The following is a 24,645-nucleotide window of genomic DNA, read 5'->3' as shown; positions in this document are numbered from 1 at the left end:
GGCTGCTGCTTGAGCATTTGGGTGTGGGTGGGTGGTAGGTCAGTCTTCACAGCCAACAAGAACTTCATCTCTTGTGAATGTATCTTAAGTTCCCCTTTCCCACCCATATGTCCTGGCTCTTATCATGTACCAGTCAGAGGTTGGTTCACATTCTCTGCCTGAAATAGTTCCACCAGTGATGAGCCTGCTGGGATCCATGGTGATCATGGTGTTAGAATGCTATGCTCTTTTCCTTGTCTTCTCCTGTCAGTGGCCTGTGATTGCGAGTCTTTCTTGCAAAGGCTCCCTTGGCTTAGGCCTCAGTGTGAATTGATGAAGCCACTCAGAAAGGGAGGGAGGGAGGGTGGGCATGGTGTGCCAGGAAGCCTGTGAGCATGCGCCTACCCGTAGGGCCTGTGGTGGTTTCTCTTAGCAGCTCCCAGCCCCTGCTCCCCACCATTCTGTGAAAGTCCAGGGGCTGCCCCAGCAGTTTTCTCTGTGAACTGACTCAGGTGAAACAAGTAGACCCCAATGGAGTACCAGTGGAGCTTGTGAGAAGAGTGCCCTTGGTGTTCTTCCTTTCAGTGACAAGTGGCATTATCATGTCAAGACACCACATGCTAGGTGAACCTGAAACCTAGGACAGAGCATGATACATAATGGGCAGCATCGTGTTGGTTGAGGAAACATCAGGAAAGCATTGCTCAGCCAACCTACCATGAGGGTGATTATTAACTATTCCAGGAGTCAGCCTGTGTCTCTTGCAGAGGAAAGAAATGGTGCTGCCCATCATAGGACCACAAAGGTTCCCAGCAATGCCAGGCTGTCTCACTCTTTGGTGTCTACTGTATGTGTTCCCTCAGCCTGGAAAACTGCACCTACCTTTATTCACGTGAATTACTGACTCATTTCCCCAGAGTTTACCCAAATGACTAGGGCCCTCCTCTGTTCCATCACTTCCTGCATTCGGCTGCACATATCTACCTGGGACTCTGTCTTTCCTCTTAGACTCTAAGTTCCTCAACACCACCACGTTTTTTGCTCATCTTTGTATACTTAGCAGCTGCTAGTGAACACAACAGAACTTCCTCCATTTTCCCGTTGGCCACTAAATGGCTGCTGAGTGCAACACTGGCTCTCTCCTGGATGGTTCTGTCTACATCCACCATTTTGGCCCCAACTGGCTTCTCCTCTCCCAGTCAGAACGTATGGGGGCTACACTTGGTGTTCAGTTTCTGTGTCACCAGCTCACATTATCTGTACTCTATCTCAATGCATTCATGGTCAGTAATGATTTTTGTGTTGCTTCATATTCATAGGATGTTTTTGTTTTTGTTTCTTGAAACAGGGTCTTGCTCTGTCTCCCAGCCTGGAGTGCAGTAGCGCAATTATAGCTTACTGCAGCCTCAATCTCCTGGGCTCAAGCCATTCTCCCAACTCAACCTCCTGAGTAGCTGGGACTAAAGGCGTGTGCCACTGCCCCCAGCCCAAAGGATGTTTTATAGTGATCCCTTTATAAGTTTATATAACATCTTATGAATGGTATTATCTAGAAAGGAAACAAGTTATTTAAGGTCAATATTTAAGAGTTAGAACTAAAACTGAATTGTAGATCCTCTAGAATCAACCTTCCTTTTCTTTATCAACCTTATTGACGAGTAATTCACATGCAATAAAATGCACACGTTTTAAATCCAGTTCACCTTTTGACAACTATATCTCAAACAAGACAAAAAATATTTTCCCATAGGTTCCTTTATGTATTTCCCCTATCAGTCTCTGCTATTCCCAATCCAGGCAAGCACTGGTCTGCTTTGTCACTATAGATCAGATTTGTCTTTTCTGAAACTTCATGTGAATGGAATCATACAGTATCTGGTATTTTGTGTCTGGCTTATTTCATTTAGCATAATATTGTTAGAATTCATCTAGGCTGTATGCGTCAGTAGTCTGTATTGCTGATTAGTGCACCCTTGTATGAATGTACCACAGTTTATCTGTTTGCCAACTGATAGACAGTTGGGTTGTTTCCAGTAGGGTGTTTTTAAAAATCATTCTGAGTAAAGCTTCTATGAATCTTGGTGAAATGTTTTTATGTGTGTAAATTTTCATTTTCCTTGGGGAAAGTCCTGGAAGTAGAATTGCTGGGTTGAACAGTAGGTATATATTTCAGTTGATAAGCAACTATCAAACTGCTTTCTAGAGAGGTTGCAACATCTCACATCCCACCAGCAGAGCGTGAACTTCCATTTGTTCCAGGCTCTCCATAAGCTTGTATGACCATTCTTTTTATGGTTAGCCATTCTAACATTGCAACATGCAAAACGTAGCCTAGCGATATTAAAGTTCTTGCCTAAAAGCACACAGGCAGTAAGTGCCTGAGCTGTGGTCACCCTGCTGGGCCCCTGAGCCTGTTGCTGGTGGTCCTCCCACTGCATCCTGCCCACTTCTCTGTATGGGTCCGTCTGTAACTCTGTTATTCCATGGGAGATGACAGAGGGAAATGGTCAGTTTCATCAGGAAATATACTCTGATTAGGTATTAGGCTCAGAAATACTTATTTAGCTGAGGTTCTAACCCCAGGTTCTCTTTCTCTTTTCTGCAATTGAAGTCTGGCAGAACTTAGAAGCTATATCCACATTGTTTCCTAGTGAGGTTCTCAAATGTGTTGGACTCACCAAGCTGTCACAACAAAGAGGAAGAGACCTTATGTTTGGTATTTTGCATTTTTTTGTTTTCACTGAGACAACTTGCTGGAACTGCATGGCATTCTTGGCTTAGCCCTTCTTACCAGAGGACACACAGCCTGGAAATAAATACAGAGGAAAGTGTCAGGAGGCCACGGAGGATCCGCACACAGCTTGTCCGTTTAATGTGTACAAACCTTAGGCTAGGTGTGAATTTGTTATGAGACAAAACCAGTATTTAAGCTGTACTGAAGTTGTAAAAATGCCACTATATATTCTTTTACTGTTGTTGTTCTGTTCCCCATTCATTACCGAATAAACTCCCATCAAAACAGTTGTTTTAAATACCCATTCTTTTTTCTGATGCAATTTTCTTTGCTTTATGTGATACTTGCCATAGATTTGTGGCTGTTTCCATCTTGAAGAATATTTAAAGGAAGAACCCTGGCCCCATGGGTTGGGGCAGGTGAACTGCTGAGTTTTACCATCTCTGCACAGTGACATGATTGATGCTGGGTTGTTCCCTTTTGACCCCAGCTAATGATCCTTATCTTCTCTCCAAGGAGTAGATACTCATTTCTTTTTTCTCAAAGTGCTTAGGGCAGAGAGGGTGAACATCTTCCCTATCAACAGGCATTGACCCCAGGAAGGAAGAGGCACTCTCTTTGGGGGAGTGATTTTGCCTTGGAGAGAGACCCCCAGGGCCCAGCTGGGGCTGTCTGAGCTCAGGGGACTGTCTCACCACCTGGTTAGGAAGACCTGACAGATGACAGGAGGCATCTTATAGCCCTGAGTGCAGTGCCCAGGAAAGGACTGACTGTTAACTGTATGGAGGACATTAGATATTTTTTAGAAATGTTATTGAGGCCTTAGGGGCTGGAGAGAGAAAGAAAAGTAGTCTTTACTGAGTACCTAGCTTGTGCCAGGTGCGTTTCCAACATGATCATGTTCATCATCACATGGCTTCAGGATGTTGGAATGTGTATTTTAAATCCTGTTTTACTGATCAGAAAACTTAGGTGCAGAGACGAATTTCCTCTGAAATGCAAATATGGATTTAGGAGTCTGGATGGTGGTATTGTCCAAGGCCATGGCACAATGGTGCCTGAAATCAAAGTGCAAAGCAGTCACAGGTACAGTGTCAGGATGAGGACTTTGACAGCTGGTGCCATAGGTGAAGTGGAGAAAATGGCCCCCAAGAGCAGGTGGGAGACAGGGTCAGGGGCCGAGGGTGGCAGGTTCTTTGAGCTGAGACTGGAGAATGGGGTGCTTAGCAGAGGCCAACACTAGGTCAGTCCTGGCTGCAGTGGGTGTCTCCATAAGAGGGCTAAGTAGTTTTTGCTGTGTGCGGCTGGCTGGGTGGTACGTGTTTGTGGTTTCTAGCCCTTGTGCTAGGGTGGTTTTTGCCTCCTAAATGTTCTCCCCAGAGAGGTGGACCTCACACCCAACTGGAAGGGATGGTTTCCTGTGGATGCTACCAGGAGCCCTGGATGCTTCCAGAAGAGTGAGAGAGAATGGGTTTGTTTGTTTAGGAAGCCTCCTTTCTTTTTGTGCCCTGCCAGTAGGGGGGTGAGTAGGGCCAGCTGCAGGGCAGTGACAGCCATTGTGCCATGGCCATCTCAGGAGAGGGATGCCCTGTTCACAAGCAAAACCAACTCAGGGGTGCATGTTCTTCATTGTTTTTAAAAGAGAACCAGGATGGGTGCGGTGGCTCTCTCCTGTAATCACAACACAAGCCAAGTGGTTTGAGGGCAGCCTGGCAACATAGCGAGATCCTGTCTCTACAAAAAATTTAAAAATTAGCCGGGCATGGTGGTAGACACCTGTGATCCCAGCTACTTGGGATGCTAAGGTGGGAGGGTCACTTGAGCCTGGGAGGTGGAGGCTGCAGTGAGCCGTGTTCATACTACCACACTCCAGCCTGGGTGACAGAGTGAGACCCTGTCTCAAAAAATAATGTTAAAAATAGAACTAGAAAAAGGAATACATGAGTCTTGAGAAAATATGTAATTCAAATATTTCAACTTAATTTGGAAATTAAGAAAAATAATTATGAAAGTCCATCACTAAAGAAAATACCTTAAGGTTCTCCAGATCCCTAATTATGGGAAAAGAGAACAAAGAAAGAAAGAAATGTAGAAAAAGAGGGAGAAGGGAGGAGGGTGATTGGCCAAGCCATTTTCAGGGCCCAGAGAGACAGCCCTGAGATAGAGACCGAAGAGAGAGGCCAGAAGTAAGTCCCTGGTCACCTGTTTTTCACACTGCTGGCTGCCTCGGGGCAGTTGTATTGTGTTTGAGATGCCACTCATCTGATTACCTAGGTCAGCAGCCATTTTAGAGGAACAGCATCACGGTGCTGCCTCCTCCGGGCATCTGTACACAGATTTTCCATGGCTTGGGTGAGCAGTTCAACCTCTCCGCAGTGGGAGGTCTCTGAGGACCCTTTACTCTCTACCATTCTTTGATTCTGGGAGGGAAAATGGCAGGTTTGAAACAGCATTTTGATCTATTAAGTGGCCTTCATCAGCTGACTTGGGCCCTTTTGCTTCCACAAAGGGACAATTTTGGAAATGCAAAGATGGGAGCAAATGGACGTGGACTTTGCTGGGGCCCCAAAGCTGACTCACTCCCTCCAATTCAGAGGGAAAAATAGTGTCCTATGAACTAATTCAGAATAGAGGTATAAATGGCTTTGCTTGGGCTTTCTTCCTCAGGAAAGATGAGGATGGGGCCAGTGGGTCCCAAGGTAACCAGACCAAGTGGGTGTGGAACTGGGTGGGGCTTAGCAGGTGATAATGACAGGCAAGCAACCGCATACATAATTTTATGACTTAAAGTCTTTTGCAGCCTCTTGGTGAGTAGCTCTCTGAAGGCCATTTGCCTCCTACAATAAGTGGGGAGGGCTTCTTCATTTGGCACCTTTCTGGGTTCCAGCTCCTGCAGTACTGGGCTGTCCTCTTTGTTGACAAGTCATCTTCTCTGCCAACTATAAGCTTCCTGGAAACTTGTGCTCTGCCCCATGCATCATTTTACTCTCCCGTCTGGCATAGCCCTTGCTGCAGAATAAATGGTCAGTGATTGTTTAAAAGGAGGACAAAAGACAGGAGGAGTTAGGATTGCCTGCTGAAGGTAACAAAGAAGCATCTGGAACATCCAGTGATCTAAAAATTACTTGTGCCCTTCCCTTTAGGAACTCAGAGTAAATACAGATGTGTCTGAAACTCGTCTATGGAATCCCGGGTTAACTCATGCCTTAGAACACTTATACTTGCCCATCAGTCACGAACACCAAGCACCTACGCCAGCCAGACACTGCCAGGGGCTGGAGGGAAACCACTGCGGATGAGAGCTGGCCCTGGTGTGGGGAGATCACAGAAATGTGCATGGACAGATAAGCGATGATTCATGGCAGAAAATGCCAAGTCCCAGGCCTGGGGCTGCATGTGTTTGCAGAAGGGGTTGTAAAGACTTGTGCCCTCCATGAGCCTGGAGCCTCTCCCACTTCCTGTGGGCTTGCCTTTGGATATAATTTTTTAAGCAGACTTCATTTTGGGGAAGAGTAGTTTAAATTTTACAGAAAAAAATATTGGGCAAAAATTTATTCCCATATACCCCCTCAACCTTCCTCAATTTCCCATTAGTAACATCTTGCATGAATGTGATACATTTGTTATAACTGATAAACCAATATTGGCAGATAGTTATTAAGTGCAGTCCATACTTTACATTAAGGTTCACTCTTTATGGTGTATATTCTGTGGGTTTTGACAAATGTATAATGGTACTATCCACCATTACAGTAACATACAGAATAAGAGTTTCACTGCCTGAACAATCCCCTGTGGACCATTTGTTCATCCTTCCCTCCCTCCTCCAAACCCCAGGCAACCACTGATCTTTTTACAGTCTCCACGGTTATGCTACTTACAGGATGTAATGGAGTTCACTATGTATGTGTCGTATGTAGCCGTTTTCAGACTGGCTTCTTTCACTTATCAATATGCATTTAAGTTTACTCTGTGTCTTTTTGTGGCTTGACAGCTCATTTCTTTTTATTGCCGAATAATAAACACTCCGTTGTATGGATGTACTAGTTTGTGTATCCTCACCTACTGTGGGTGGGGAGCATCTTGGATGCTTTGAAGTTTTAGCCTCTATGAATATGGATATGATTTTCACATCTTCTTTGACAGTATGGGCAAATAAACGTGGTAGAGTAGGGCTATGTATTTGGCCCATTTACAGAAAGCAAGACTCCAGAATGTTCTTGGGTTTAGCTAACCTGTAAAGCTGTGACCAGGCCAGATGTTGAGGGAATTGGGAATCTGGATGATATCTGATCCTCCCGTGTTCTCTCCAGTCCTCCATGTGGTCTTAAAAATTAAATCATTTATTGAAATATTAGATGCTGGGGACACTATTTTCTCTTCCTCAGTTTCCCTCTTTGCACAGCATTTCTCACTGTGGTTCATTTTGTTCCATGTCACCTCATCTGAACCTCCACTCTCCAGCCCCAGGCTCACAGGTTCGGCCACTCTTTCCTCTGGGAACCTTTAGTGTTACCATCACCTTCTCACATGACATTGCCACGGTTTGGGGACATGTCTGTCTCCCCAAATAGGCGAAATTTTGTGGAAACAAGTATTGGGCAAAAGTTTGTTCCCATATATCCCCTCAAGCTTCCCCAATTTCCCATTAGTGAAATCTTGCATGAATGTGGTACATTTGTTACAATTGATAAACTAACGGCTGAGACTGTTTTCATTTACAATTATAACCTCATACTCAGCATAGCACCTACCTAGTAGATAATCATTAAGGTTATTGTAGGGTTTATGTACTCATAAGTATTTAAAATGTGATTATAATCCAAGGGAATTAGGATTTCAATAAGTTCTTCTTAAGCAGTCTTCTGTCCTACCAGGTCTCATGACCTTGTCATTGTTCACATGTAGCCTTCTCATCCTCAGGCTAAATGGGGGGTACCTCAAGCCTCCACTACTCACAGTCATCCCCACAGACAAAAGAGATGAGTCAGACTTCTCAAAAGCAAAGCCTTTGCTTTGGCATGTGTGTGTTTTCTCTCTGAATTTACATGGTGGCATAAATGTCATGGCTAGGATGTGAGTGAGTTTCAGTGGCTCAGTTGTTTACCTTATTTTTATTGTACAATCACATCATACGGCCAATTCCATTTCTCTTAGCCATTTTCAGTTACTCTTCCGCATTTCCTTGAAGCTCCAGTCCCAGCTCTGGGGCCAGCATCTATGGCACCTCTCTGCCTACATTTCTTCACCTGTTCAATGAAGATGTTGGATTCGGTCAATGATTTTTACCCTGCAGTTCATACAATGTCCTGAAAGACCACAGGAAGTTTCTGGGCATCCATATCCCTGAAATTGTATTAACATCTTGTGTATCTGAACTTTTTTTTTTTTTTTTTTTTACAAGTTGTATATGGAGGCCATAACTCCAACAAGCTTCAAAATCACTGGAAAATAAGATTTCCAAAGTCCGACCAAGCAATTTTTTTCACTGTAAAATAAAGTTTTCATGATGCCATATTTTCTCTTTAAAACATCAGCAGGTAATAATGGAGTGAGGCTGCAGGTTGAAATAAGCCATGCTTCCTGGGGGTTCGTTTGTCACATGGCACATTTGAGTTCATGAGAAGAAGGTCTGGAGTCCAATTCTGTTGCCTCACTCAGTGCTGACGGTAACTTGGGTTGCGTGCTTCCTGGCTAGGGAAATGGGCGTCACCCAAGCCTGGCCACTCATTTTCTAGAGGCTGTCTTGGGTCGTATTTCACAGAGTTGTTTTTCACCAACTCTCTCTGACTGGTGTCTGAAGAGCAAATGGCACACAGCTAAACGCCTGGCAGATAAGGAGCTAATTTCTCATCGCTGTACCTGAAAAACCATGGTGGTTGTATCGTCAATATCTGCTGCCAACAGACTGTCAATGTAGGCCTGGACATTGTGCCTATGAATAAATCTCCTCTTGAAATGTGGTATACTTTGCAGCAGCCCAGGGGAAAAAGGAAAGTTATTGTCTCCCCTGAGCAGAGAGGCTCTGAGGACCTGGTCCAGGTTTTCCCACGGGGAGCCTGGTTAATGTGTTTGACACTAGATGAGAGGAGCCTGTACTGCAATTATTAGTCTCACAGTTCAGCGATTTTTATAGGCCCCAAAGCGTGATACTGTAGATGTATCTTTCACTCCCCTACTTCCGTTCTCGAAGGGGATTTTGGTTCCTCCCCCTACATATTTTCACTGATGTAAATTAGTTCTCATTTTTCTCACTGGGCCCTTCTAATTAATGTTCTGGTCTGTCTTTCCCCACACACTGAAGTTTTCTTCATTGTGCTCTTGGCTGAACAGGAAGCATAGCACCCCTTTGGCTGTACTTTTCAGCACTGATCTTTGTGGGCCACAAAGGGGTTTTGAGGCAAAGCAGGAATGGTCCCCAGGGGTCTCCAATGCTTTGCCCTCTGCTCTTGTTATTACAAGCTAGTTTACAGCATAATACATGAATGCAACTATTAAAGGGACATAGTTCATTTTAAAAGGCAAGAAACATGGCAAGAAAGGATGAGGGCAGTTCCAAAGACTTCCACAAATAATTTTCTGATTACACCTTCTTGTCATTACCAAAGATAGGCTTCTAATTGCATTTACTCGAAGGCTTATGCTACCCAAATGAGTATACCCCAGGCAGATTTAGTTTGGAAGCAGTGGGAGAATAAATGCATGTATTTCTTCATTTATTTATTGGCCAAGTGCAAGCTGTACTTAACCTAGAAGTAAGGGATGTATAATCAGCCTGCCCCCAGCTTCTCCCCAGCTGTTGGAATCAGCAATCAGCAGTACTTCCCCAGGACCTTCTGCAGCCTTAGCTCTCATTGGCTGCTGGCCACCCCTTGGGGCTGTGCTGGGGGGACCTCTTTGCACACCTCCCACCTGGCAGTCCCAGAGCTTCAGGAGAAAGGCAAATCTTAATGACTCCAGTTTGATCTCAGCCCCACATTTCTGCTTTGAGTTCTACTGTTACACTTTTTTTTTTTTTTTTGAGAGACAATTTCTGCTGGTAGGTAGAAGAGGATCCAGCAGGCATTTGCCTATGTCAGACATCATGCCCAAACCAGCAACTCTGATGTGACAGCCCTGTCACCTCCACTCTGTCGCCAAGGCTGGAGTACAGTGGCATTATCACGGCTCACTGCAGCCTTGACCTCCTGAGTTCAAGCAGTCCTCCCACCTCAGCCTCCCGAGTAGCTGGGGCTATAGGCGCAAGCCACCACACCTGGCTAATTTTTGTATTTTTTTTTGTAGAGGCAGGATTTCACCAGATTGCTCAGTCTAGTCTCAGATTTCTTGGCTCAAGCGATCTGCCGGCCCTGGCCTCCCAAAGTGCTGGGATTACATGTGTGAGCCACTGTGCCCGGCCTTCTTAATGCTTTTTTGACATTCACCAGAAAGGGACCCACATGTCATCTCTTGGTTGCTCAGGCACCTCTTTTTCCTTGATGCTCTGATTTAGAGCTCTCCAGCTGAGTCTAGGATAGCAGGAACCATCTGCTCCCCTGCAACCTCCCCTGATTGGAGCTGTACTATCCTCACCGACATGTGTTCATGGCCAAGGTGAGCAAAGAGAAGCAAGGGGAACCTCTGCGAGCTCACGAGAAAAGTTTGGGATTCACATATAGGTGAAGCCTCTGTGGCTGCCCTCTTGCTGGCTTAGGGTAGTCTCCAGCCCCCTTCTGCACCACATGTGGAATCTACTTTATTTTGCTTTGCCTGATTTTCAGGCAGTAGGCACACTTGAATTCCTTTCCTTGAGATTCAGGAGCTGTTAGGACAGTCTTTACAATATATTGCATGTAGCTGGAGGGTCAGTGGACCTGCAGCTAGGCTGTGCCAACCACAGATTGAAGTCATATGTGTGCACATGCATCTGCACACACACACAGACCCACATATACACGTAGGAGACCCACGCAGCGAGCACAGCCGGCAGAGTAGAGAATTGGGTTGCAGAACTAGGGAGCACAATGTCTGTCAGTCATCCTACCTCGAGGAATCCTTGCACACACCTGCATAACCCAGACTGAAAATACCTGAATCTACATAGACAGACTACTTCTAAAGAAGGGGTGATTGGAGTTCCATAGGAAATGGATCCAAGAGTGATGTAAAGAATACCTTTGGGAATCTGGCAGGCCAGGTACCATTCCTGGGTGAGCCCTTCACATTCTAGTCTCAGCTGAAGGAGAGGCCTGCACAGCCTTGGTGAAGTTTCTGTGTGGTGAAACTTGGATACAACACAAATGCAATGCCTGGTTTCTTGAACTTGGAATGTTACCCAGCAGATAAAGCTCCAGATGACACCTCCCATGGCATTGTTACTCCTGCAGCAAGGAACCCAGGACCTGGGCTGTGGGAGGAAGTGCTTCTCCTTTGGCCTGTGTGGGCCTCTCTTGAACCACATCAAAGGGCCGTCACGTCAAAGTTGCTGGTTTGGGCATGATGTCTGACATAGTGAAATGCCTGCTGGATCCTCTTCTACCAGCAGAAATTGTACCTCTTGTAAAATGACACATTATATGTCATTTACAAACATCCTTGCATCCTAATCCTTCCTAAGCCTCTAGGTAGACTGAGGTGTCTCTTAAAATGTATGTTATGAATCAACAGAATAAGATAGGTTAGGCAGAGAGGCTTTTTGGTACCACTGTTTTAAACATAGCAGGCAGCTTTGAGTTTTAATAAAGCACTGTGATTTTATTTTACACCACAGTATTGTTCTTTGTAGAGAGAGAATGTATTATGGAATTGTCTTTCGAAAGACAGTACTCCAGAGTAATATTCCTTTAAATAAATATTTTGTTATTTTTATTTGAACCATGATGATGACTCTAGTATTGCTGTCATGTGATATAGGGACTAATGCATAACATTTGTTAAAATATTGAATGCTTATAAATATTAAAGGTTTGCAGCAGTTCAAGAGAAGGTATCTGTCAGAAAAATGAAATATCACTGCTAGCCATTTGTATGAAGGATAAAAAAAGTTACAACGTAACAGATGCCACATGGTAGGATTTCTGATCAAGACCTTGTCTGGTGCTTTATACCATAGGGAATTAAAAAGAACAGCATTTTAAGGGACATTTCAGCCAAAATAGGTAATATTTTTATATAGATTAGCTGTTCTTTTGAGCTTTCATATTGAAAAACAAAACTTACTTTAATATTTGTGAATCTCCAAAGTCTGTAGTGAGAATTCTCTTGCTTAAAACGACAAAATCATTATTTGGGAACAGTACTACATATTTTCTTACGCAGTTTTGTTTGAAATAGACAATTTAAACAAATGACTATAAAGGTTTTGTTTTGAAAATTAAAGATAGTTGGAATGAAAAGTACTTCTTGATTAGAAATTGTAGTTTATTTTAATTAAATGACATTTGGCCAAAAAGAGGAGAGGTTTTTGGCACCACTGGGAGATATCTTTGGCATTTGTAGAAGGATGCTTTTTATCAAAGAGTTCGAGATGGCGTCAGAACCTCCCTGAGGTCTTTGGTTCTAGTGCCATTGAAGAGTAAGTTGTGATGTCGTAGAGGTTAAAAATACAGTGAATGCATAGCAATTAGAAGACAATGGTCAGATTGCATATAAGCAAGATGCAACTATATAAGAAATTCTACATAGATGGGTTAAAAATAAAAGGATGGAAAAAGGTACACCAGTCACTAACCCAAAGTGGCCATATTCATATCAGAAAAGTAGACTTTAAAACTAGGAATATTGACAGGGATGAAGAGAGATATTACATAGCGATAAAAGGTCAATATACCAAGAAGCCACAACAATCCCAAATGTAAGCATACCTAACAACAGAACTTCAAAGCACCTAAAGCAGGAACTCATAAAGATGCAAGAAGAAATAAACAAATCCACTGTAATAGTTGGAGACTTCAACTCTCCTTTCATACTAATCTATAGAACAAGTAAATGGAAAGTCAGTAAGAATATAGAAGACGTGGACACCACTATTACTCAATTTGATCTAGTGGATATTTATAGAACAGCCACTCAATAACAGCAGAATACATGTTCTTTTAAAGTGTACATGAGACATTCACCAGGATAAGCCATATTCTGGGCCATAAAATAAGCCTTAATAAATCTAAAAGATTTGATAAAGTATATGTTCTGACCGCAAAGAAATTAAATTAGAAATTAGTAACAGATATCTGGAAAATCTCTAAATATTTGGAAATTAAACAATACACTTTAATAAACCATAGGTCAAAAAAATCACAAGGTTAAGTTATTCCCCTCTGAATTCAGTATTAATAAAATTCTCAAATAAATTAAAATGAAAAGCAATATATCAAAATTTACAGGAAGCAGTTGAAGCAGTACTTAGAGATGAACTTATAGCATTAAATACTTTATTAGAAACAAGACAGTTCTCAAATCATTTGAATTTCTACCTGAAGAAACTAGAAGAGCAAACTAAACTCAAAGCAAACAAAAGAAAGAAAATAATGAAATAGAAATCAGAGAAGCAGTAGGAAAAAAATCTCTAATGAAATCAATAGCTGATTCTTGAAAAAGGCTAAAATAAAATTGACAGATTTCTAGTCAGACTGATCAAGTAAAATAGAAGACACAAATTACCAATACCAAGTATAAAAGGACATTGCTACAGTTAATAAAAGGATGACAGAGAATATGAACAACTTTATGCCCATACATTTAACAACTTAAATGGACAAATTCCTTGAAAGACACAAATTAACAAACTTCATTGAAGAACAAAGAGATAATCAGAATAGCCCTATATTAATGAATAAATTGAATAAATAACACAAAGTCTATACAAATCCTTTCTGAAAGCAGAAGGGAAAGGAGTACCCCCAACTCACAAAATTAGCATTGTCTTAATATCAACACCATTGCAAGAAAAGAAACCATAAACCAGTATTTCTTATGATTATAGATGCAGAAATTTTCAACAAAATATTAGCAGTCATTCTCAGCTGATTTTTTCTACTAATATTTAATATGTATTTTAAAAGCTGATGATTTTGACTACAGCATCAAGTAGTAAAACCTTAATGATCAGAACACTGCTAATGATGATCTTCGTTTAAATGAATCAGAAACGATAATATGTCACTAGTAACTAAAGGAGACTTTAACTGTGATATTTTGAGTCTACTTGTGACATATTTCTGCTTGTCTGCTAGCAAGTAAGGTCTGATGCAAGCCTATTGCTGGTTTTTTTTTTTTTTTTTTTTGAGACAGGTTCTTGCCGTGTCACCTAGGCTGGAGTGCAGTGACGTGATCTCAGCTCACTGCAATCCCCACCTCCCAGGTTCGTGAGATTCTTCTGTCTCAGCTTCCCAAGTAGCTGGGATTACAGGCGTGTACCACCATGCCTGGCAAATTTTTGTATTTTTAATAGAGACGGGGTTTCACCATGTTGGCCAGACTGGTCTTGAACTCCTGACCTCAAGTGATGCGCCTGCCTCAGCCTCCCAGAGTGCTGGGATTACAGGCCTGAGCCACAGTGCCCGGCAGCCTATTGACTTAAGAGTTACCTGGAATTGGCTCTTTTCTACTGATGTTCTTCCTGGATAGGATAAATCTGGTCCACTTCTTTGGGGGTATACATGGCCCATGCTTTCACTTGATAGTTTTATTCTTATTTATTTGAAGTAGTATTGGCAAAAAACAAAGTCTGTTTCTCTGGGATTTGGGGATTCTCAGATGTTAGCTGTGGAAGCTGGAAGAGGTGTGATCACCCCAGAGACCAGAGTTCTACTCCAGGCGTGATGCAGTAGGAAACCCACTCTATTTATTACTCAGATGTTGAGGCCACACAAACTCTTTAGAGGTCAGCCTGAGAGTCACTGGGGTCTTGTTTCTTAGGGTCAGAGATGAATTAGATGTTCAGATTGGGGATGGTTGATTCCTCTGGAGCTTTCTAGGCTCCTACTTTTTAGAAAGGTGATGCATTTTTCTCTTAATCACAACTCTTCATAAATTAGCAAGTGTTTGTGGGCTGCATATTGTGTTTAGAGGTGGTAGATTCCATAGTGGTCAAACAACGGGGAATCTTTGGAGTCACGTACCACTCCCCAGACCCCCACCCCACAGCATCTTGCCCCTGCCACTTAGCAGCAATGTGTATTAAGTTGTGAGTTTGGAGGAGCCTGCACTGCCCCAGGATATGAGAGAAAACCACAGTGTCTGTAATACAGCAAGAGAGGGGGCTGTGTGACCGAGGGCTTGGCAGACCATGCAAAGGATTTTGGATTTCATTCTGTCTGCGGTGGGCAGCCACTGAAGGGTTTAAATGGGGAAGCGATGTCATCAAGTGGGAGTTTCCACAGGCCCCCTCTGTTCTTTGCCAGAAGGCAATATGTCTGGTAGGGAGGCCTTTGAAGAAACGACTGCCAAGCAAATACTGAGCTTGACCTACCTGTGTCCTATTAAATCTCTCTCAGTGGGGGCCTATCCCTTCCTAGGCCACTGGGAAAAGTCAGCATATCCTTTCTGTCACTAGACTTCTGCAAACTCTTCTGGGGCCATTTGTTCCATGCCACTTGCACAAAGGGGGAATGTGGCTCTGCCCTATATCCCTTTAGGCTAGAATTGAAGCCCAAGGTGGTTGGCCAGCAACGTGACATTGCTTTGAATGCCTTTATTATATCTAAACACTTTAAATGATATTTTGCATTCCACTCCATAGTATACATGCTTAATTTAACACAGAACCCATTTTCCTGTAATATTGTCTGTTCCCATTTTACAGATGGAGAATCCAAGGCTTAGAGATGTAAAGTGTTTTCGTCAAGGTCACATAGCTAGTAAATGGTGATACCAGGTTTGGAATGCAGGCAGTCTGATTACTTAGCCTTTGCTCCTGGTAATTCCATTCTTCACTGTGGTATCCTGGTGCCTTGAACTGTACCCAGAAGGTGCTCAGTAAACCTGCATTGGGTGATTCTGTTGGAAAAGTCTGGCATCGGGTGCTAGGAATGCAACCCTATGTGCACCTGAGCCACCTGGATCAGGATCAAGTGTGGGTGCTGGGAGGCTAAGCAGGATCTGTGCTCCTTGGTGTCCTGCATAACCAGAACAGGACTCCCTCCGGTGTGTCTTCAGCAACTTGCAGCATCATCACTCTGGCCAGCTAGTAATTGTGGCATACGCATCTGTCTCTCCAGCTGTATGGTGACCTCTGGAGGATGGGCCCTGTATTAAGCTCACCACCTCCTTCCTGAGGCCTGGTCTAACTCATGTATTTGAAATGTGACTGCTCAACAGTGGGCTTATGGAAGTCAGCCCAAGTTTTCAGCCAGAGAATTCCAAGACTGGGATCTTTCATCTGCCTTGCCCGTGGCCAGGACCATCCTTGAACATGAGTGAGAACTCAGGCCCAGGCAGAGCTAAGGCTGGCGTCCTGCCCAGAGGCCCTCAAGTGACTAGAAGGAGCCAGCTAATCTGTAGAGCTGCCATGCTGCCCTTGGGTCTCCCGTGCTGCCTAGGGAACCCTAGGACCTGAGGAGTGCTTAAGGCAGCCAGCACACCCGAGGAACAGGAGATGCAGAAAGCATGGGGGTGCAGGGCCTGTAAGGCAAGGGAGGCATGAGGTAGAAGGATGGATTCTGTTCTGGCTGCATGGATTTTTCTGGGTATAGTTGGCCATCAAGTGGAAATAGTCTATAAACTGGAAAATAGAGTCTGCAAACAGCTGGAAATAGAGATCTGGAGAGAGGAAGGATGGGATATGAGGGTGAAAAATCTAGATGATAGTTGTCAGTGATAGCCAGAGTGGATTTCTACCTGTTTGAGAGGGAATAGGCAAAAGGGCAGGCCCAAAATCTGTCCCATCCACACATTCTTCCGTGTCACCTGTCACACACCAGATATGTATATGCAACATTCTTCGTATGGTTGGGGGTAAGGTCTGTATCCTGAATGAAATGAAAAGGCTTTCATTACCTTTCCCAGGGTAGTTTTGTTATCATTTATATCCTCTCTGTGTTTTCACTGTCAATTGAGTCAGTCTAATTAATTTATCTGTTTTATTCTTTATTTCAGAAAAACTATACAACTCCAGTGGACGAGATTTGAGAAGGGCCCTTTTCTCCCTGAAGCAGATATTTCAGGTAAATAGGAAAAAAAATAAGTACTTACCTGTTTTTACATTGCTGTGAAATTAGATACAGGCAAGCTTCTACCTGTATTTATTATGAAAAGGAAGGACAAATTTAGATTACAATATTTATCTTTAGATTACAATAAAATTAGGTCATAATATCAGTTGAGAATTTTTATCATGTCAAATATTTCAAACATAATAAAAAAGGCAACTTTATCACATATTTTTCCATATTTACTTTTAGTTTTTTTTATTATACTTTAAGTTCTGGGATACATGTGCAGAATGTGCAGGTTTGTTACATAGGTATACATGTGCCATGGTGGTTTGCTGCACCCATTAACCCATCATCTACATTAGGTATTTCTCCTAATGCTATCCCTCCCCTTGCCCCCCACCCACTGACAGGCCCTGGTGTGTGATGTTCCTCTCCCTGTGTCCATGTGTTCTCACTGTTCAACTCTCACTTATGAGTGAGAACATGTGGTGTTTGGTTTTCTGTTCCTGTGTTTGCTGAGAATGATGGTTTCCAGCTTCATCCATGTCCCTGCAAAGGACATGAACTCATTCTTTTTTATGGCTGCATAGTGTTCCATGGGGTATATGTGCCACATTTTCTTCATCCAGTCTACCACTGATGGGCATTTGGGTTGGTTCCAAGTCTTTGCTATTGTGAATAGTGCTGCAATAAACATACGTGTGCAAAGCCTATTAGAGGTATAACTGAAGACCTGTGTTCTGCTCCCCCATCCCAACCAACCTCTTTCCACCCTACCCCCACATGCATGTTTCCTAATGGTAAATATTCACCAACAACATGCGATATTCTTTTGTATGAACTGTATACATATGTGATCATGTTGCATATATATCGTACTTCTGCTTACTGAGAATGGGATAGGTATAGGCATAGCTGATGCAGCTCTGATTGAGGATTGCATTGGATGAATAAAACACAAGTTGTTTTATTCATTCTTCTATTGGCAGATGGTTTGGTTAATTTCCAGTGTTTTGCTGTTATAAACCGTGCTATTGTGGCTATGCCCCCTTGTGTACCTGTGCAAATCTGTCTTGGATTCCATAGTATCCTTGCCTCCTAAACCTTCCCTCCATTCCTACCCTGAGAAAGTCACCAGCATAATGAAGAGGACTAGGACAGGCGTGCAGACAAGCCCCAAGGTGATCAGCCATGTGAGGGCGGCAGGATCAGGAGATGGATTCACACAGAAGATGGCCTTTGCATCGAGCTTGCGTCTGTCTAGGTTCATTGTTTTTCTTCTGTTAGGATTTTGGATTCTAGTTTACATTCTACTTCTTTTCAGTTCCCATCTCATCTACATCCTTAAAAGATTATCTTTGTCGGCCTGGCGCGATGGCTCACGCTTGTAATCCCAGCACTTTGGGAGGCCGAGGCGGGCGGATCACGAGGCCAGGAGATCGAGACCATGGTGAAACCCTGTCTCTACTAAAAAATACAAAAATTAGCCGGGCGTGGTGGCGGGCGCCTGTAGTCTCCCAGCTACTTGGAGAGGCTGAGGCAGGAGAATGGCGTGAACCCGGGAGGCGGAGCTTGCAGTGAGCCGAGATTGTGCCACTGCACTCCAGCCTGGGCGACAGAGCGAGACTCCGTCTCAAAAAAAAAAAGATTATCTTTGTCAGTGATAGATGTCAGTGAGAGCCAGAGTGGATTTCTACCTGTTTGAGAGGGAATAGGCAAAAGAGCAGGCCCCAAATCTGTCCCATCCACACATTCTTGTCCCATTCTTACTTCACTGTGTTCAGTCATACCACAGAGTCCCTTCTCTATGTTGACATTTCTGGAGACAAGTCCTCTTTCTTTTCTTCCAACAGCCATGGGTTTGAACCTGGTGCACCCTTGCCCCACCACACTGCATACCTCGGAAATGCCTTGGGGTTTAGAGGTCTGCCTTGGTTCATGGCTGGAAAATTGCAGCAGCTATTCATGGCGCTGTGTGTGTTTGGTCCTCCCTAACTCAGTCCATTCTTAGCTTCCCACCAGAGGGAGTTACTCTCTGGTTGGTTCCATGTTGCCTTCTGGGTTACATCTGAATTTCTCAGTATACACGAAAGTCCTTCTTGATCTGGCCTCTGCTGTCCACCTCTCTGTCCTTGGCTACAACCTGAGTTCCTCCTGAAGTTGTACTCCAAAAGTAAGGCATGCCCTTTCTGTTCTACACCTTTGCCCTGGACCTACAACTTACTGATTGATTGATTGAGATGGAATCTCGCTCTATCACCCAGGCTGGAGTAAAGTGGTGTGATCTTGGCTCATTGCAACCTCCACTTCCCAGATTCAAGTGATTCTTCTGCCCCAGCCTCCTAATTGGGATTACAGGCATCTACCACCATGCTTGGCTAATTTTTATATTTTTAGTAGAGATGGAGTTTCACCATATTGGCCAGGCTGGGCTCAAACTCCTGACCTCAGGTGATTCACCCACCTAGGCCTCCCAAAGTGCTGGGATTATACGTATGATCTGCCACGCCTGGCCTGGACCTACAACTTCTATCCCAGAATGTTTTGCTACCCCACACCCACTCTATATGTGGTATCTCTTCCTGCTAGGGATGCCCTCTCAGAATGACCAGTCACCCTAGTTAGGGTCCCTCCAAATACCATTAAAAGTATCCTGTGCTTACCTGTTCTACAAGTTGAGCATCCCTAATTTGAAAATCCATTAGAAATGAATTTGAAAAATTTTGAGTCCTGACATAATGCCACAAGTAGAAAATTCCACACTCGATCTCATGTGATGATCATAGTCAAAGTGCAGGCTCACAACACGAGTTATTCAGCATTCCCAAGGGAAAAAGACCCTCCTGCCAGCTTTCAGCTGTGATATATATTTTCCACACATGCCCAGATTCCTCCATGCAAGCATGCCCACAAAGGGCAATAAAATGGCATGTGTGCAGGCTGGACGCACCAATGGGAGGTTCCCCACAATGCCCACGTGGGCCAAGACGTACATGCATTACTCATTGTGTGTGTTTGCTTATTCTGTGCTCTGTGGTATAAAGGTATTGTCGAAAATGTCCAAAAGGCATACAGATACCTCCTTGGGTAACAGTGATAAAAAAGAGAAGTCATTTATGTTTATCTATAGCACAGAGTGAAGCTGTTGGAGAAACTGGGCAGTGGTGTAAGTGTAAACTGTCTTACGGAAGGGTATAGTGTTAGAATGATCACCATAGATGACCTGAAGAAACAGAAGGATAAACTGTTGAAGTTCTGTGCAGAAAGCAATGAGCAGAAGTTCCTGAAAAATAGGAGAACATTGCATGAAGCTGAAAGTGAAGATCTCAATTGTGTATAAAGTGGATCCATCAGTGATGCAGTGAACACATGCCACTTAATGGTATGCTGATCATGAAACAAGCAAAGATCTATCATAAACTGAAAATGGAAGGGAGCTGCATATTTTCAACAGGCTGATTGAAGAAATTTAAGAAAAGACACAACATTAAATTTTTAAAGATTTGTGGTGATAAAGCTCTGCTGACCACAAAGCAGTGGAGAAATTCATTGACAAGTTTGCCAAAGTCACTGCTGACGAAAATTTGATGCCAGAACATGTCTATAATGTGGATGAAAAAACATTACTGTTTGTAGTTACAGCCCCAGAAAGACACTGACTAGAGCTGATGAGATAGCTCCTATGGGAATTACGGGTGCCAAGGACAGAATAACCATGCTGGGCTGTGCTAATGCCACAGGCACACATAAATGAAATTTTGCTGTGCTAAGCAAATGCATCCTCACTGTTTTAAAGGAGTGCATTTCTTAACATTCCATTATTATTCTAACAAAAAGCCATGGATCACCATATCATCTTTTCTGATTAGTTTCATAAACATTTTGTACTGGGGGCTTGTGCTCACTTCAGGGAAGCTGGACTAGATGATGGCAAGATTTTGTTTTCCTCGACTGTTCTGCTCATCTTCCAGCTGAAATTCTCATAAAAAATAATGATTACGCCATGTACTTTCCCTCAAATGTGACTTCATTAATTTAGACTATTCTTAGATCAATGAGGAATCAATTCTTAGATCCATTAATAAAGGATAGTCTTACGTCAATGAGGAATAAATGTTAAAAACACGTTTTTGAACAGCATGCTAGCAGCAGTGAAGTTTTCAAAAGCAGTTTAGCATGAAGGATGCTCAGCATGAAGGATATACTGCTGCCAGCACTGGAAACACAGTGACTAAAGACACAGCTGTGCGTGCCTGGCACAACCTCTAACCTCTGACTATGTTTAGTGATGATGGTAAACAAGTGGTGACTTTGAAGGATTCTGTATGTCAAGTGAGAAGAAAATGATGTCTGATCTCCTTATAAATACAAAAATTGTTTGCATGTTTATCTTTAGAGTCCATCAATGAGCTGGAAGAAGTGGATATTGAAGTTTTTAACGTTGATGAAGAGGCCCCAGTTGTTCATTCATGAACCACTGGTGAATTGAAATAGCTAAAATGTTTCTGAATCAAGGTGATCTTATATAAGTGATAATCAAGATGATAACACTGTAGAAAAAGTGCCTAGAGATGACATGGCTAAAATATGTGATGGGCTTATTGAAGTGTAGATCAGTGTGCATTCAAAACAGAACAAGAAATCATATTAGTTTATAAAAGCAAATATTTCTAAGACAAAAACTCTTGTTAATGAGGCAGATGATTGTGGAGAAAACATTAAAAGCCCATCCAGAAGAATGCCTCCTCATCCCTAGAGGACCCACTTCTGGACCCTCAACTACTTTTGATGATTATTCTCACCCCCCCAAAATAAAATATAGTGTATAGTAGCCTTTTAATCAAAACACAACATTGTAGGGGGAGACTAGCAGATGAGACAGATATTCTGGTGATGCCACTGTACTTAGTTACCCGGAACATGTTATGTTTTTTCATTGTATAAATGGCATGTCATCTTTTTTCCTGTTAAGTACTTATGTGTGAATAGGTGTAGGAAAATGATTGCATATTGGTAGCATATAAATTCAGAGTCAGGAATGATGCTGGTGCCAAACTAGCACTGATCACCCACATGGGTGGCTAAGATAGTGAGACCTTTGCTTTCTGATGGTTCACTATTCACACAAACTTTGTTTCTAGCACAAAATTATTTAAACTATTGTATAAAATTACCTTCATGCTATATATAAATTGTGTATATGAAACCTAAATGAATCTCATGTTCAGACTTGGGTTCCATCCTCAAGATATGTCATTATGTATACGTAAATGTTCCAAAATATAAAACAATCTGAAACACTGCTGGTCCCAGACATTTTGGATAAGGGATACTCAAACCGTATAGAACTTAAGATACTTCAGAGCACTTGTCTTGAGTACGGTAGTCTGTGAGCTCACTGGGGTTCATCGCCAGGCCTTTCGTGCCTAGCATAGTATCTGGTACCACTTAAACTATAAATGAATGGACTGGGTAACTTGAATTGTCTTCTAGAAGACGTCTCTGTCTTCAGTCTTTCCTGTCTCTAATTTGGTAAATATTGTGCTAACTAATTAATTTTCCCAAAGCTCCACTTCAGAGTATCCACATGTGTCTTCCTGATACTTAGCTGAACACAACAAACTTCTTCACGCTCCATTATGTCCTCTTGGGCTCAGATCCCCAAATGCGGTTGGGCTAGACTCTTCTTATGCCGCCAGAAGGCCATGCTCGCACCACTCTTCCCCTTTCCTCATTTAGTCTATCAGCCTGTCTCTTGTCTCCATTCTTCAGCTTTAACTTCTCTCACACCTGATTGAGAGCTGGTGGCAGAGCCACACAGCTAATAGCTATTCCAAGTGACTTAAAAACACTGTAATTTGTGAAGTGTTAGGAAAATATACCCTAAGAACAAAAAGAACCATCAAAAACTCCACAACCACAACAAAACTGTTTACAATAATCGTATTGGTGGTGATAGTGTTGGTATTACTATTCTGAGACTGGTGTGTGTGTGAGAGATTCTAATTGTCATTCTAAGCATTCTTAAAAATTAGGATTCTTAAGTTTAACAACTCTGTGTTCCTGAATTTAATTGGAAATATCAGAATGAACCCATGTATATTATCTTAAGTAAATAGGCATTTTTTTTCTTTTTAAAAAAAGAGCTAGAAGCAATAATTCATTAGCAAAAAGCACCACTAGCAACGAGATTGTGGTCTGAAACACCAAAAAGGCACCAGAGCTCCTTGGAGAAGTGGCTGACTCCAAGTCTGGAGTAGGAAATGTAATAAAATAAACTAATTAACTTGGAACATCTTATACAGAGAGCAAGAAAGCTATTGAATAGCCTAGGATTATTTCCAAAAGAACTCAGAAGCAAGTTGAAGGGTCTCCCACTGGCTGGCCAAAGATGGGACAGTGAGCATCAGTAAGGGTGATAATTGCACTGGATCAAAACACACAAACTAAGTTTGTATTGATGAATTCATAGTGACACTACAAAATAACAATGGATTGACAAAAACCAGGTGAAAGATGCTAGCAAACTAGCTTACTATTTTGCAGATGAATTAAGTTTCAGTATCTCACATTTATTTTGCCTTGTCACTTATGAACTTTAGGATGATCGAATAATTAAAGGGAAGTTTTGTTTGTAGAAATATTCTACCTAATAAGCAAGAGGGAGTAACAGAATGAGAATATTACCATCCTTCAGCCCCTAATGAATGATTTAATGGGTCTATGTGGTGAGTCCCAAGAGCTGCTGACATGATGAGCATGAGATTCAGCCAGATATTATGTGCCTCCCAATGGAAATACAAACTACCATCAATGATGCGGTCAATCCAAAACAATCACCTCTGGATCTACATGCCTGTATATGCAATAAACTATTTGTAAATGATCCAAAACAGAGGCACACGTTAAACTACACCACAGGGGTGTAATCAACAAAATCTGGACTGTGGGCTACTCTACAGGACAAATGACCCGGTTTCTTCAACACACAAATTCCAACAGAAAAGAAAAAAGCTCTTTGAATTAAAAGATGTTCAAGAGTCATATCAACTAACTGCCATGTATGAGTCTTATTTGGATCCTAATAAAACTGTGAAAAACAATATTTATGCAAAAAGAAATTAGCCGGGCATGGTGGCGGGCGCCTGTAGTCCCAGCTATTCGGGAGGCCGAGGCAGGAGAATGGCGTGAACCCAGGAGGCGGAGCTTACAGTGATTTGAGATCGTGCCACTGCACTCCAGCCTGGGCGACAGAGCAAGACTCCATCTCAAAAAAAAAAAAAAAAAGAAAAGAAAGAAAGAAAAGAGTATTTATGAGACAGTTGGAAATTTGGTCACTGACCAGACATTTGATAATGAAAAGTACTAATTTTTTGTGAGTGCATATTTTTAAGAAGAGTTCCTGTAGTTTAGAGATACATATTGGAATGTTTATGGATTAAATGATGTGATGTATGGGACTCGCTTCAGATTAATGTGGCAGGGGAACAGGTAGGATGATCAATGAAATAGGGTTGGTATGCGTTGATTGGCACCTGGGGTTCACTAGATTATTCTGTTGTCTTTTGTATATGTTTAAAGTTCTCTCAATTGAAAACATTAAAAAAAAACATGCTTGGACTCTTGTAGAGCACTTCAACCAAGTTCACTCTGTAGTGTTTGTTCTCTGAATTCCCAGGACCGTCATTAAGCAAATATTTTTAAGCAGCCTCGTTGGCACCATGTAGGCAAGGAAGAAGGTGCTTGTTACTAGAAGTTTATAGTCTGTATGGAAGACCACACACGTGTGCACAAAACAGC

The 24,645-nt window shown here is 42.5% G+C and overlaps 1 protein-coding gene across 4 annotated transcripts in view; it reads left to right on the top strand.

Moving 5' to 3' along the window:
* Positions 1 to 24,645, top strand: part of FHOD3 (formin homology 2 domain containing 3) — a 499,838-nt gene that overhangs the window by 195,126 nt on the left and 280,067 nt on the right. For all 4 annotated transcript variants that reach the window (XM_032152492.2, XM_032152490.2, XM_032152489.2 and 1 more), the window contains exon 4: positions 16,787 to 16,854. In XM_032152492.2, coding sequence (XP_032008383.1) covers positions 16,787 to 16,854 — 68 coding nt within the window. The remainder of the gene's footprint in view (positions 1 to 16,786; positions 16,855 to 24,645) is intronic.

Source organism: Hylobates moloch, unplaced genomic scaffold (assembly GCF_009828535.3).
Source record: "Hylobates moloch isolate HMO894 unplaced genomic scaffold, HMol_V3 SCAFFOLD_5, whole genome shotgun sequence".
Taxonomy (NCBI): domain Eukaryota; kingdom Metazoa; phylum Chordata; class Mammalia; order Primates; family Hylobatidae; genus Hylobates; species Hylobates moloch.
The sequence above is the reverse complement of the archived record's forward strand: the minus strand, read 5'-3'. Positions and strand labels throughout refer to the sequence as shown.